Source organism: Sinocyclocheilus anshuiensis, unplaced genomic scaffold (genome assembly GCF_001515605.1).
Source record: "Sinocyclocheilus anshuiensis isolate Anshui unplaced genomic scaffold, SAMN03320099.WGS_v1.1 scaffold823, whole genome shotgun sequence".
Lineage (NCBI taxonomy): Eukaryota > Metazoa > Chordata > Actinopteri > Cypriniformes > Cyprinidae > Sinocyclocheilus > Sinocyclocheilus anshuiensis.
In genome coordinates, this window is record NW_015546078.1 from 627,399 (window position 1) to 643,448 (window position 16,050).

The 16,050-nt window shown below is 39.5% G+C and overlaps 1 protein-coding gene across 1 annotated transcript in view; it reads left to right on the forward strand.

The window, feature by feature from the left end:
- The first annotated feature begins 119 nt into the window (after positions 1-119).
- Positions 120-16,050, forward strand: part of LOC107699914 (histone acetyltransferase KAT6A-like) — a 44,172-nt gene continuing 28,241 nt past the window's right edge. Inside the window, exons 1-3 of the mRNA XM_016501360.1 lie at positions 120-232; positions 1,893-3,134; positions 14,664-14,772. Of these exons, the coding sequence (XP_016356846.1) occupies positions 2,514-3,134; positions 14,664-14,772 (730 nt within the window). The 5' untranslated portion in view covers positions 120-232; positions 1,893-2,513. The remainder of the gene's footprint in view (positions 233-1,892; positions 3,135-14,663; positions 14,773-16,050) is intronic.

The following is a 16,050-nucleotide window of genomic DNA, read 5'->3' on the forward strand; positions in this document are numbered from 1 at the left end:
CTTTCTTCTCTCCTCCCGCTGCAGTCCCTTTCTTATCCCATCGGATTCGCACTTTGCAGACGCTCCCTAAGCGCCGACGGTCCCCCCTCCCCCCGCGCACAGCTCCTGTTTCACTCAAAGATGGCGTCGGCTCTGGAGCCACTGCTCTGTGGCTGCATTTTTGGGCTTGTTGTTGTCTGTGTTTCGAACGCGTTCTGGCACCTTCCCCGCGTCCACTCGATCCAAAATCCCGGTGAGTACCACGTGTAGCGATTTAAGTGCTCTCGGTTAGCGAGTCCGGTTCTGTCTTTCAGGGAAGAAGCGGGAGAAGGGAAAGCGGGGGAATGTTACGCGGAGATGAAGGGGGAGGGTGGGGAGAAGCTAACGTTAACCGAGGCCTAGCTACTTCCCTCACGGGCCTCGTCTCCTCCCCTCACGGGCCTCGTCTCCTCCCCTCACGGGCCTCGTCTCCTCCGCCACCGCAGACTTGGTTTACAGTAAGCGGGGAAGGAAGTGGAGAAGCGTGAGGGTTTTTTTTATTTTTATCAAGCGCTTCTTCGAGGCAAAGCGAGGGAAGGAAGGAATCTTAACGATCTTTTTTTAACGGCTGAGGCACGCGCTAACCGTGCTCCGTTAGGACGCGGGGTTTCTTAACGGACAATAAGAATGGAAAGGTCCAGAAAAAGCCGTTTACTTTCACCGTTATGGTGTGAAATCTCGTTGGAGGGAACGTTGTCCTTATTCTCAGCTGCACGTTGCTTGTTGTGTTTTGAAGCTAACAACATCCGCCTAGTGCACTAGCTTCGCTAACGTTACTCAAAAGTTTACATCGTTTGGAATGGAAAAATATGCTTAAATAATCGACACTAAAGTATGTTTTCTCGTGTTTAGCCACTATTAAGCTGCTGTGTCTAATACTGTTTACATTTGTTTTCAACGTTAAAGCCCCGTTGCTGTGTTGTTTACTATTAGCCATGTGTTGACATTTCGTGCTTTCCTTTCTGGAGCTTGACATGTGATTAGCACCTAATTTAAAGATAATTTACAGGTGGCCACTTGTCACAGTGTTGTGAAATCGCTGAACTTTAGTTGCATTTAGATTGTTGTGTACATAAAAGAACCACTGATTCGGTTTCATCCCATTCATATCACTTTGTTTCAGGCACTGTGAGCTTTAGACGTATTTCTGATATAACCCTTTTGTGTGCCTTCACTGGAAATAGTGTATTTTAGTGTTTTTACTCTGTTGCACGTTTGGTTTATTGGGTTGCACTTTATTTTAGTGTTCTTGTTACAGTGTAATTACACATGTACTGATTTATATTAATTAACTACGGTGTTAGGCTTATGTTTGGTTTCAAGTTTGCTATAGTAATAATATCAAATTACACAAATACAAGGAGAGTAAAATAAAATGTGTTGCTGCTGATAATGGCTTTAACTTGTTTAAACTGTATTTGAATGCAGAGCGTCAAATCAACTGTGCATCAGTTGATGCATGTATAGTGAACATGCAATGTTTTAATATTGTACTTGAATTAATTTCTGAAATTATATCTACAGCTACAGTTGACCCACCTTTAAACCTAACAATCCCACGTAACCTGTACCTAACCTTAACCGTATCCCACCTCAATACCAGTAAAAGTGTTTTGCAGTACAATAAGAATTAAGCGCGTAGTAAAAGACTCCTAATATAATTTTTGAAGTGTAGTGTGGAGTTGTAGTTCGCTGTCACTGTGCAGTAGATGCACGTAGATTCGTTGCCCTTCTTTAGCGAGGCCTGTGTGTTTCTGTAGAACTGCCATTTCTATGGGCTAGATGATTAATATAGATGAGTGTTCAAAAATGTTGTTGTTGCAATGTGTTCTGTGTGTTTTCCAGAGTCTGATCCTTTCATGTTTTTCGTGCAGGTTGCAGGAGCTTCTGAAGAATACTACTCTGTAGGATGATGGTCAGCCTGCGTTGCTTTCTGGAGTAAGGGATCTGTTCTGGACCGCTTGTTCCAGCTGCGCTAGGAGGTTCAAGACAGGCAGTACTTTCACACTTGCATTTCCTTACTACAAAAGTGCTGCTACAATTCTTTACAAAGATGCTCCATCTAAACGGATAACACTAACCGTCAGGATCGAGGATTCTACCAGACTGACTGCTTTGAGACGGGCGGATAAGACGACACCCAAGGCTCTTGCAACTCTACTTTCTCTTGGAGTAGTTGCTGTCTGTTGCATTCTTTGCTTTGGTGTGGCAGCCCTTCAGAAGGAAGGGTCACTGGGTTAGAGGGATCTGTTCTAGGGTGGGGGGGGCGGGGGGATTTTGGGAGCCTATGCTATGGTGATCGGCTCCCTCTCTAACAACTCCTGCTCAGGCACAGAGAGACTTACTACACCTCCCCGGGACAAAGCATAGCCTCCTGGACGAAGAGAGAGGAGGAGGAGGACAACGACGAGGCAGCGCCAGGGCTGAGGCCACTGGGTGCTTCCTAACGGTTGTGAGAGTGTGTTGGGCCTTGGCCCAGCAGTGTTACAGCAGCCATGGTGAAGCTGGCCAACCCGTTGTACACCACCTGGATCTTGGAAGCCATCAAGAAGGTAAAAAAGCAAAAGCAGCGCCCGTCCGAAGAGCGTATCTGCAATGCTGTGTCAATGTCCCATGGGCTTGACCGCAAGACGGTCCTGGAGCACCTTGAGCTCAGCGTTAAAGATGGCTCCGTACTCAAGGTGTCCAATAAGGGGCTCAACTCCTACAAGGACCCCGATAACCCTGGACGCTTGGGGTTCACAAAACCTCGGGCGGGAGGCAGTTCCAGCACCTCCAGCTCGAGTAAAAAACCTGGTTTGGACTGGAACAAGCTCATCAAGCGCTCTCTAGAGGGGCTTCACGAACCCGGCGGATCATCCCTGAAGAGCATCGAACGCTTTCTGAAGTGCCAGGCAGATGTTGCAGGTTATCTGTCTGGCAGCGGCTCTATGGGGCCGGGCCTTTTCCACCAGCATCTCCGACTGTCTCTGAAGCGGGCCGCTTCTCGCGGACGGGTGGTAAAACAAGGGCCGCTCTTCCGGTTGGTAAGCAGGAGTTCTCATAACGACGGGACGGGCTGCGTTTCTCTGGATTCTCTGCCTCCGGTTCGTCTGCTGCCTCATGAACAAGATCGGGTGAGTCGATGAAGCTGTTTCCATTGTTTGGTGGAAGTTTTGTGCAAAGCACATTTTCGGTTTCCCTGTCTGATGACCAGTATTTACATTTTCACTTCTGTTTCGAATAGCGGCTCTCAGCTGTGACATGATTTGAGTAAGCAAACAGCTTTCTGAGACTCGCTAAGACGTCCAGAAATAATTGAAAGCAAGTCAAAGTGCATGTTAAATTTCTGAAATTGACTTTTAGGCCTTAACATGTTCAGATGACTTCCTAATATAGACCGATTTGGTGTAGACGTCACCGTTACGTCACTTGCAGCTGCGCGTGCATTGTGGTGGCAGAAAAACACTGGGAACAAGTGGAGGGAAACGGGTAAAATCCGTGGAATAAGAAAACAAAATATTTTTTGTGCCTTTGGATGTCAGAATTGGAATGAAAATCATTTTTTGTAGAATACTGTCATCAAAGACGCCACTTGAAGCTAAACGCAGACGTTTAAACGGACAGACTATGGATGAAAACTGCTATGGTTACTCTACTTTTAAAGCATAAATTTGATTTAAACAATAAGTCTACATAATATTCACATATGCAGTTCATAGGGGACATATGTGTCCCTGAACCACAAAAGCAGTCTTAAGTCGCTGGGGTATATTTGTAGCAATAGCCAACAATACATTGTATGGGTCAAAATTATAGATTTTTCTTTTATGACAAAAATCATTAGGATATTAAGTAAAGATCATGTTCCATGAAGATATTTAGTAAATTTCCTACCGTAAATATATCAAAACTTAATTTTTGATTAATGATATGCATTGCTAAGAACTTCATTTGGACAACTTTAAAGGAGATTTTCTCAATATTTAGATTTTTTTGCACCCTCAGATTCCAGATTTTCAAATATTGTCCGATCCTAACAAACCATACATCAATGGAAAGCTTATTTATTCAGCTTTCAGATGATGTATAAATCTCAATTTTGAAAAATTTACACTTAAGACTGGTTTTGTGCTCCAGGGTCACATATTGTATTAGCCCTACAGTTACAGCATGGAATACTATTTTAAACCTATTACTATAAACATTTTACATAACATTTACCTATTTTCTTACAAATCTGACTTTTTCTCACAAATGCAAGTTTGTCTCCTAGTTCGGACTTTATAACTCCGTTTAACTCAACAGTAGCGAGTTTGTCAATTCTGAGGAAAAAAAGCCAGAAGTGTGGGATTATAAACTCATGATTCTGAGCCAAGGGGAAAAGAGAGAATGACGAATTGTTTTTCTTTATCAGAATTTTGAGATATAATCTCGGAATTGTGAGAATAAAATCAGAATTTCGAAATATAAACTCAAATTTACCTTTTCTTATTCTTGTATTCCATGGCTTCCATAGACTGCTACTTGAAAACTGTCATTTTCTGCCACCAAAAAACATCATCGCTGTTTGCGTCTATAGATTTACAAGGTTTCATGTTCTGAGTCTCAGAGTACTACAGTTGACAGTCTGAAATGTAGGGCTGGGCGATATATGCGATATATGATATATATATATCTTGGTATTTTCTACATTTTCTATTTGGATTAAAAATATTTATTTATTTACTTATTTAAACATCCTGCCAAATGTTGTCCAATAAAACAATGTTAATATAAAAGGCAATGAAAACTATGCTGTCCATTATGTGCAAAGAAGGGGTTAAAATCACATAACATTCTAACATTACAATCTAAAAACAAAAATAATGCTTTTTAAAGCAGAAGTTCAATTCACTAAACTAAAAATTAAAGTAAAAAAATCTCAAGAGCACAGATTAATTGCATTATATTTCGATTACCCCATTACTGCTGTCTGCCATCATAAAATACACTTATCATAAGTTTAAAATTCTACATATGACAGAATTATTGTGTTCTTATTCTATTGAGCTCTGTCTGTTTGGCGCGCATGCGCACTGCGCTGCTTGTTCCCTTAAGTCTGTGAAGTTTAGCAGAGAATCGCATGAAGAAGGCTCATGCACTTCTGACAGCAAAATGGAAATATTTCCATGACTTTCTAAAATGTACAGATGGAGAATATACCTGTGAAATGTAAGTTATGCACTGAGGAAAACAGCACATCTCAAATGCATTAAACCGAACCAGCAGCGTCTCTGTCAGTGGCACATGAGTCTGTCAGAGCATCTGACATCCCGAGCCGCTTTAAACTATAGCCTACGTGTTAACTAGGGATGCAACGGTACCATTTTTTCAGAACCGATCCGATAGTATCTGCAAGATTCCGATCCGATACCAGCGCAGTTTTTTTAAATCAATGTAGAATTTCTATACTTCTGTGATCATCACTCTTGTGTGTGTTAAATACAATCTGCTAAATATAGACTACTTCATTTTAATGAAAAATAACAAATGAAAAAATATATAATCACAATCTATGGCAAAAAATACTACTATAAACTAGGTTAGTGTATAATTCAGCAGCAAAAGTTATTCTAGTAAAATCATGGGTGCACAATCATTTTATAAAAACAAATTAAACTAAACATTTAGTGAAAAAACATTATTTAGTGGGGAACAAATAAAAGTTACTGAGTATCCGATCGATGCATCCCTAGTGTTAACTATATCTTACGAGTAATTTTAAAGCCCTTAATATAAAGCATGTCTCATGCTCACACCGTGTTCTCTGCTATTATTCAGAAGCGCTCGTATCAAACTACTGTATATCGATATAAACGGTATTGCCTCATGCCATTTCGTACAAACTCACAAAAACATGGCAGAGATGGTCAAGAATGAGCGGTCACGTGAGTTTTGCTCCCTGCCGCCGAGGCTGCCAGCTGCAAGATGTGCCGCTGTTGTTGGGGAGAGACAGAGAGAGTGTGTAGTGGTGGAAGAAAAGAGCCACACATACCATACCATCCTGCACAAGATGGAGCGAGGGATGAAGAGAGAGAGAGAGAGAGGCTGAACTGCAGACATACAGGCGGAAAGAGCAGCACAATACACACCCACTTTTTTGTAACCTGATAAATAGCAGCTCTGCCTTATGCTCCCCAGAGGCTAAACACACACGCATTCACACCCACCCACCCCTCCTATCATATCTGATATGGGTCACATCCATGATGTGCACTGCAGGGTGTTGGCTGTCAGAATGATGCCATGCTAAATTTGAGCTCGGTTTCTGGCTGTTCATGTCTGTGGTTTGATTCGGGAACTAGATGTTGAAGTCGTTACGTGCAACCAAGGTTCTCCAAGTGTGTTGTGTCTGGCTCAGGAATCAAGGCTTCCACAAGTGGCCTGAAGTCACATGACAACTCTAGGCGTCTGCAGTAGAAGAAAAGGCTTAGAATTTGCCAGTGGCTTGTTTTAGATTAGATCACTATTGTGATGACAAGTGTCTTTTTTTAGGATGCACAGGAGCATTGCAGGAAAAACTAGTGGAAATGTTGGGCCTAGTTGTTGATGCGGTTTTATATTTATAACATGGAGCATTTTAACACTTTCGGTTGTGCGTAATTTAAAGTTTGATTGTCTGTCTTCCTCCTGCTGGTTTGCTTTTCCAGAGGTCTGTGTTTTCTTCCCAACTGTGATGTTTTTGTCATCTGTGTGAGTATTATCAGCAACTGTGTTATAGCCTTTGCCATACATGGCATAAATTGGCATTTCTAGGCCATTTACTTTGGCCTATTAAACCTGTAAAATGTTACAACCCTCTACATTGCGAGTAAATCACTCGCATATATGACTAAATCTTACTCTGGGCGACTAAATGATGTCTAATATTAGCCAATTGCTAATAAATTCTCAGATTTTACTCGCCAGTGTGAGTTGGAGGCTAAGTATAAGTTTAGCTCAGATATATTTTCTCTCGCCGAACACTCTCTGACTGAGCGCATCAGAGTTTCACTCTCCGCCAAGCGATCTGTGCTGTTTTTCAGTTTATCTGAATGGATGTGCAGCGCACCTGTATTTAACGTACTGTAAACTCTAGTGTGAAGGCGCACGATTGGCTAAATATTCCTCTTCACGAGTCCAATCTCTACAAAATGTTTAAAGTCATTGTCCAGTAGTGAAGCATGAAAGGAAAAGTCATTGAAATTCATTGGTCAAGAAGATTGGGAACCGTGAGGTTCATTAAAAGAATAGAAAAATAGTCACGTCACTATATGTGACCCTGGAGCACAAAACCAGTCATAAGGGTCAATTTTTCGAAATTGAGATTTATACACCATCTGAAGAAAATCATCTTTAAAGTTGTCCAAATGAAGTTCTTAGCAATGCATATTACTAATCAAAAATTAAGTTTTGATATATTTACGGTAGGAAATTTACAAAATATCTTAATGGAACATGATCTTTACTTAATATCCTAATGATTTTTGGCATAAAATAAAAATGGATAATTTTGACCCATACAATGTATTGTTGGCTATTGCTACAAATATACCCCAGCGACTTAAGACTGCTTTTGTGGTTCAGGGTCACATATAGTCATTATATTTTTGAACAGAATTTGATTGCTGTACTGCCATGCCTGCAGTGAAGCTGCATTATACGGAGAGAACATTATAAGATGAGAATGTTTAAAAATTGGCTTTGAGTGATAAGTGATAGTCCCACAAAATATATGTAATCGTAGTTTGAATTGATTTAATGTTCAGACCAGATAGTTTTTACATTGTGTTGCAATTCACATGCAGCGTGTGTCATCATTGCTTTTTACGCAGCCTTCACTGTAGGGTTTTTTGTTTTTATCTGGATCCAGGTAACTAAAACGAATTTAGTGCAAACAAAACACTTTGGACATGTTTTCCTCACAAAGTTATACTTTTACTGCAGGAATTGTCATTTGAGGGCATTGAGTTGTTTGTGACGCAGCTTTGATTTTATGCTTTAGAAGAATGCACTTGATTTTTCACTAGCAGGTGTGTTTGTCTGATATGGCGGCTGTCAGTGGTGCTGTTTTCTGCTTGACTGTTTATAGCCGTATATTGCTGACTCTACCCATGCAGCCTGTATACGATCATTGAGGGCTCTGCTTCAGTGCAGTGAGGACGGGAGCAAAACAAATGGGTGAGCACTGGCTGTGACCCCGATATGGAGGAGAGATTTGTGTAGTCAACACACGAATGACACACTCCTCCATTTAAACATGATCGCAGACTTGCTCACACGTTCTTCCTCTAATAGAGGGTCATTGCCAGGGCATTTGTGGGGAGTGAGGGGGGGCTGGAGTCAAACAAGGGGCATGGAGGTATAGATGGGAAGTCACATAGCTTTTGGGGGGTTATTATGAGAGCGTGTGTATATAGGACATTAAGTGGGCTGGTCCTGATGAGAGGGTTTTGTGTAAAAGTCAGCAGTAAGAAGGATGGGAGCCTCGTGTTGCCCTTTCACAGCTGAAAGCTCCAGGGTTGAAGGAAAGTTCCTCGGGCGGTCATTCTGGGGACGTGTGAAAATTCAGATGTGAACTTGCCGTCTGATGACGTTCAGTTCATAGTCGGCAGCATAATGTGAGTATGGACCACTGTAATGGTGATCAGGGCAAAACCTGGACATTTTTCTTCCTAATTATCCCTAGAAAGTGGTTTATCCACTATTCTAGTCAATTAAGTTGCCAGAAATATAATAAAAAGCAGTCTGCACTTCAGGTTTTCATTGTAAGGTTGTCATTTCATCAAATCTGTAGATGTTTTTCACTTATTTTTGTGGAAAATCTGCTGAATTGGTTTAAATGTTTTAAATTGGAGCTGAGTGTACTGCGCTCATATTGGAACCTGAAAGCATAATCGGATTATCCAGAAATATTTAATAAACAAAACACGATGGCAGGGCGACGTGTAGAACTTGGAATTCTGCCGAGTTCAGATCGCTGTTGTATCCACCATGTTTTACACACATCACCCACTTCCAGTTATTTTAACTGCACTAAAATGGTCTGTTATGCTGCTTGATATCGCAAACTAGTATTTGCCATCATATTTTATTATCGTAATTATGAACACTATTTTCGTAACGCAGATAGCAGTTATTTACTTATAGCAGAAGTCTTCAGAGTCTTAAACATTCACAGAAAATAACTTGCAAAATAAGGTGGACACTCCCTCCAATCCTCTGGACAGCATTGTTGAAATGACTTGCACCCCTCAAACCCATCAGTGCATATAAATGTGTACTTCACCTTATTCTTGTTTCAAAGTGAAGCTGTAGAGAATACAGGAGACATGCATACAAAACAGCACCGGACATTGATTATGTGCCAGTGTTAAGGTAGGTAGGTAAGGTAATCAGTGTTGGCCCTTTTGTCCTGACTGCTCTGTTGTGGCACGAGTTGACCAGAAACGCTACTAGAATGTAAAGAGGCTCACAGGACTTGAATGATAACCATTAGCAATACTATTATCCCTCTGTATACGTCTAAGATCACTGAGGCATTAGAGCATCAGAATGGTTGTCTACCCTGTAACTAAACCAGACTTTGATAGCCTTGTTTCTCGATCTATAGTTAAATTTCATTGGTATGAAAGCTATTTTTAATGGTTAATGCTGATGCAGTCTGGCAAATTATGTAATATCTGTAATATCACAATATTTACTCAATTCATGCAAAATTGAAATCAGAATTTTTTGACAAGGCTTTTGGTAGATTTTAGATCTTTTCTGTTAATCAGCCAAAATGCACGGTTATGAGCTGACATTGCTTTCTCAATATATTATGTATCTTTCTCCATGTTGTGTATTAAAATGAAAAGTATGTATTGTATTTGTTTGTTTTTTGTATTTGTAATATGGATAGTTAAATGTTTCACAAGTTCACAATTTTTGCACCTTGGTTTATGTACCACTTTGCGCTGACCCTTGTATGACCTTAGCAATGGTATGGTCGTCATGTCCTATGATGGATTTGAGCTCTACAAGGTTGAATGTGATTTAGCACACATGTTCTCTGCTTCATTACTCCCTGCTGTAAGATGTATTTGCAGCTGCATGCTATTTGTATCACTAGCATGACCTCCAAATTTGAATCCCTCACTTTAGTTAGTCTAACAGGAATGGTCTGCGTAGTACAATGGATTTTGGCTTGTTTGCCACTTCTGTTTGAGAAGCCACCCTGAGACTTGATAAACCAACCAGTGGGCTTCATTTCTCATTGCTTCTCAAGTCAGCAGGAGGCTTTTTGTCAGTTGCACCTGATCTGAAAGGTGTTTTAATGTTTGTGTTGCCATGAAAGGGCTTTTAGAAATAGAGGAAATACAGAATCTGCCAAGAATTTATCTGTCTGTCATACTGTTGTTGTTGTTGTTCGATCTGTCTATCATTACATACAGTGGGTACGGAAAGTATTCAGACCCCCTTAAATTAAGATTAGGGATGCACCGAAATGAATATTCTTGGCCGAAGCCGAACAAAATGAAACACTGGGCCGAATACCGAACACAGTTTTTCGCATTTTTTTCACCATATATTTTGCCTTTTTTTTACTATTGCATAAATTTGGTCTATTTTTGGCCAAATAATTTCGGTTGCCGAACATTCGGTGCATCCCTACTAAAGATGTTTTTAAAGGGCAGTTGACTCAAAAATAAATTCTGTTATAATTTACTTGCCTTCATGTCGTTCCAAACCTGTATAACTTTCTTCTGTGAAACATGAAAAAATATATTTTGAAGAATGTTGATGACCAAGCCATTTTGGCTTCCATTAGCGGTGGGCGATATGGCAAAAATATTATATCACGATTTTTGTCAGGAAAATCACGATTCACTGTTTTACCACGATTCTTTGTCATTTTGGTTTTACTATTTTGCAAGCTGTCTGAGCAGTACAGCCACATTAATTTCCCTATTTTAAAAACAAAGCCTTACAAGGTAACAGAATATAAAATAAAAAGGATTGGCAGATATTTAGGCCAGACCGGGAAATGATAAAAATCACTATTTTACCTTTGTTACAAAAAAAATTAGAGAGATACACATTACAAATATTTATAATATACAAATAAAACAAACAGTGATTTATTTTTCAGGTATTTAGCAGTAGCATTCAAGAAATGGAATGAACAAATATAAAAATAAAACACTGTTAACACTTCACTGTATAAATTATACATTGATTCTTATTGAAGCAACTGTACGGAAGTTCTTCACTCGAGAGCAGTGAGTGATTTTTCTCTTTGTTTTGTTGTTTTATTAACATTAAAGGGATAGTTCACCCTAAAATGACAATTCTGTTATTTATTCACTCTCAAATTGTTTTAAATCTGAACGAGTTTGTTTCTTTCTTTTATGTTGAACATAAAAGCTATGACTTCCATAGTATTTTGTTTCCTTCTATCAAAGTCAATGGGGACCAGCAACTGTTTGGTTACCCACATTCTTTAAAATATCTTCTTTTGTGTTCAGAACATGAAATAAATTAATACAGGTTTGGGACAACAACAAATGAAAAATGACAAAAATTACAATTTAAAATTTTTGGTGAACTATCCCTTTAATGACAATTGGCAGCATGTTTAGTGCTATTAGGCTACTGTCACTTTAAGACCTGCTTGCATCTAATAAACAGGCACGGATTAATTTTTCTCTCAACTGTTTACATAACCAACTGTGTTTATTGGTAAACCTTGTGTGTTTATTACCATATTTGTGCAATCAGACGCAAAAGATAACTTAGTCCAGTAATCAGGCGCTGTTTGACAGGCTTTTTAAATGCAGTCAGTAGGTGTTGTAGTTCATAAGTCCAAAAGAAGTGAAATAAAGTGAATGCATACATGATAAAAAGTGCCTCACATGGCTCCGTTATATTTTTAATATAACTTCGATTGGATTCATCTGAAAGAAGGAAGTCAAATATGCCTAGGATGGCTTGAGCGTGAGTAAATAATGGGCTAATTTTCATTTTTGGGTGAACTATCCCTTTAAGTATGTGCATGGTTCAGGTGTACGCACCTGTCAGAACACAACCCTCTACGGACACCTTGGCAATTGAATCGCCATTGGCTAGTACATTTTTTTGTTTACTCGCCAGACTGAAATACTAATATATATATATATATATATATATAAAAAGTTATGCCATTTTACAAACATATATAATGTTTGTAAAATGGTACAGCTTTTTAAATATCTGAAAGTACACTCTTAATATCAGTCAGACACTTAGCAGATATTTACGTATTGCGCAAGTGGGAAGCTCTGTTTCGGGGATTACGTCTCTTTATATCAGGCAACCCAGTTGTGTTCCTCTGCGGCCAGATTAAACCTTGTTATTGCCTATATATTATGCTCTATTCATAATTTTTTTAGAAACCTCGCACTTTTCTGCTCAATTTTAAACGTTGTTCTTGTATTCAAATTAAGTGCGGTTCACTGCTGCACACGTGCCACAATATCGATACAGGGCCAGCTGTATCGATACTCGTATCGTCAAATCTCTGTGACCATACATCGTCGTATCGATGTATTGCACACAGCACTAGTGGCTGGTAGATTAGCAAAATTACTGGCAACTACTCAAAACATACCTATATTTGGCTGGTGGTGAGTGTTAGTTTGATACCCTGTTGTGCAGATTGTATTATGTTTGTCAGTTAGTTATACACTGAACAGTTAGATCTTAATATAATATTTTTCCCCCTAATGATTTTCATTCAATAACAGCAGATGTTGAATCAAAACAATGTTGAACCAGGGCAGAGTACTGCAGTAAAATGAATTAGATTTTTATTTTGTGAACTTGAGCGACATGCGTTTTCATGGGTAAACCATCTGTTTGTTCATGATTGTAAACTGCAAAATCTTTCTAGCTTGATTTTGTTCATCAGATAAGATGCTAAAGGCAGTACGATTTCTATATCCTGTTGTAGCTCTGATTTGTGAAGTCTTAGTTCTGTCTCAACATGAATAGAGAAGAGACATTAAATGGTTGAAGTATACAACAGTATTCTGTTTAGCCTAGTTCTGATTGGATCTTTTGGCTGGGAGAAGTGTGTGTAAGGGTTTGGTTTTCTTTCTTAGAGACCCACCCTTGAGTATGTATGTGTGTGTGGACCTGAGTCAGAGGAAAATGAACCCAATAAATCACACTGTCCTCTCTCCTCCCTGCCTGGACCTGCTTTCTCTCTCTCTCACACACACACACACATACACACACACACACACACAACCCAAACCTTAGAAACATCCTCATGTGCGCACTGACCTTTTTTCTCCCAGCCTAAATCTGCCATTTCTTAATTCTTTCTGCAGCCAGTCAAGAACGCTATATGAACACAATATCCTTGCGTCTTTCTTCAGAACCGTAGTAGCAGTCTTTGTTTGCACTGTTGCACAACATCTGTATAGCTATATACATTCAGCTCCTCTTGAGCAGAACCTTTTCCACACATCTGTCTCCTTGCATTCACATGCATGTGTTTGTTTGTGCACTGTTTGTGGTGTATGATGCATACTGTGTCGTGGGTGGGACTCTCTTGGACACACTGAAAGATTAATGGTGCTCCAGAAGCAGATGGTGTGGCTTAGAATAAGCATCAACACATGCTTTTGTGCCCACACCCTGACAATAAACCCACCTCTAGCCCCACACATTCACTGTGATCATGCCCACTGCAGCCTTTGGTCCTCAAAACTTTGAGCCACTATGGTTTGTGTCCGTAAGATCTTTTGGGGGCTTTTTGATGCCCACTTATCGACTGGATGCATCCTCTGAAGCATTTTTTATTTTTATTTTGCTATAAATCATGCTTTGTGAGAGCATGGAGCTTTAAAAATGCCTTAAAACTCCCATTGAGTGATACCACTTTTTGTTGTAAAATTTGTGTTTTTTTTCTGAAGGAATTTAGTGTTTTGGGTGTAAATTACCTTTGAGCATAATTTGTAACATTTATGCACTACCGGTCAAAAGTTTGAACATTTTTGAATGATGATTATACTCAAGCCTGTATTTATTCGATTAAAAATATCTGATAATTGATCATTTGAAAAAAAATAATTGATTGATCATTAAATCAGCATATTAGAATGATTTCTGAAGGATCATGTGACACTGAAGACTGGAGTAAATGATGTTGAAAATTCAGCTTTGATCACAGCAATGCATTAAATTTTAAATTGTATTAATAGAAAACAGTTATTTGACTGTAAGCTGTAATATTTCACAATATGACTTATTTTACTGTGTTTTTGTGCAAATAAATATAGCCTTGTTGTGCGTGCGAGACAAACATGTTCAAAAACATTAAAAAATCTTTTGACTGGTAATGCATGCTGATTTTTTCTTATTTTTTCTTCCTGAACCAGAATGTAAAAATCAGTCTATTTTCTTCAGGCTTTGCTAAATCTGTGAAGAGATATTAGTAGTGTCCTCAGCTCGGAATTGAATGAAGCAGACCTTAATACAGTTCATAAAGGGCAATTAATTCATCCAAACTGTCCTCAATTACACAATATTCCGACCTCTGTTTCACCATATTATTTGGATCTATTTAGCCAATAACTCTGTCTTATTTGCTCTTTATCTCTGTTTTTCTCTCTCAGCCTGTGGCAGAGCCCATACCCATTTGTAGTTTCTGTTTGGGGACCAAGGAACAGAACCGCGACAAGAAACCCGAAGAGCTCATCTCCTGTGCAGACTGTGGGAACAGCGGTAAGGAAACGGTCAAACTTCATTCGAACTTCAAACATTTTCATTATTCATTTATATAATAAGACATTAAGTATACTATAAGATGTCTGCTGAGAAACTTACTAAGTTTTAAAGTCAAGAGTATTGGCCAAAATAATGTTCCCTGCATGCCCTTAAAGTCGTGACACGTTTTAAATTCAGTTTTGTCATGTTTTAAGGTCATACAACTTTCTACTGGCTCAGAGTTTTTTGTCGCACATTTATGCCAAGCTTATGATCTACTGTTAATGAATTATGACTCTATTTATTTGGTTTTCATGTTATAATATGTTGTAGATGGATGCAAGAGTTAGGGTTGGGCCGATATACGATGCCATCGCCAACATCACGATGTTGAGCCGGCATTGTGATCCCCCCCGCAATCCTCCGCATCCCAATTCGTGTTCAGAAAGGAAATTAAGTGTACTACAGAACCCCTAAAGGGAATAAATAGCCTACGAGATGGGATGATAAAATATTTCAATACTTTCTCTCGCAATTATATCGTTGGGTAATTATGCTGTATATAAACTGCGGGCATCAGGGAGCCGCTACTAATTTGCAGGGCATTGAAACCGCTTTCGAATGCTCGCTCTCATTTTACTTTCACTTTCGAGATTCGCGATCACACGGACTCTACTACGTAGCGGCAGTACTGGGAGGTAGGCTACTGCCACTACCACATATTTAACAAGATTAGATATTTGTCAGTGGTGCTCAGTATCTGCAAATCATTCGCCATCGTCCTATCAGTCAGGTCTTTAAGTATTAATTATCTGGTGCTATGGTGAAGACTAAGGCCCCGATCACACAGAACGTGTTTTTTGCAGTGAGGCGCCTTTTTTAAATAGTTTTCGGTTGGTAGTGAGCGTTCTGCGCGCTGTTTATGCTCCCTGTGCGCCTCGCGTTTTTGCAGGAGCGCTCTGAGCGCCTGAAGTTGAAAAAAAAAAAGCAACTGAGCAGAAAAACACCCGACATCATTTGCGTTTTTTCCCATTGTCCAATTGAATGAACGCAGAGGCGGGCCTTCCGTTGTGATGACGAAAGTTATACCATTGCTTAGAAAGTCCGGAGACTGCAATGATGGAGGAGAAACTTTTGGTGTCTGTCGCGGGTTACTCGGAGCTGTATTTTTTAAGGTTTCTGCTAATATGACAGTTTACTTAACAGCAAAAACCAAAGATTTAGAGCGCTTGCGCTATACTCCTTTGATTAGACTGACAGGACAGCTGATTTGGTGGTGCACAGCTCTTTTTTTTT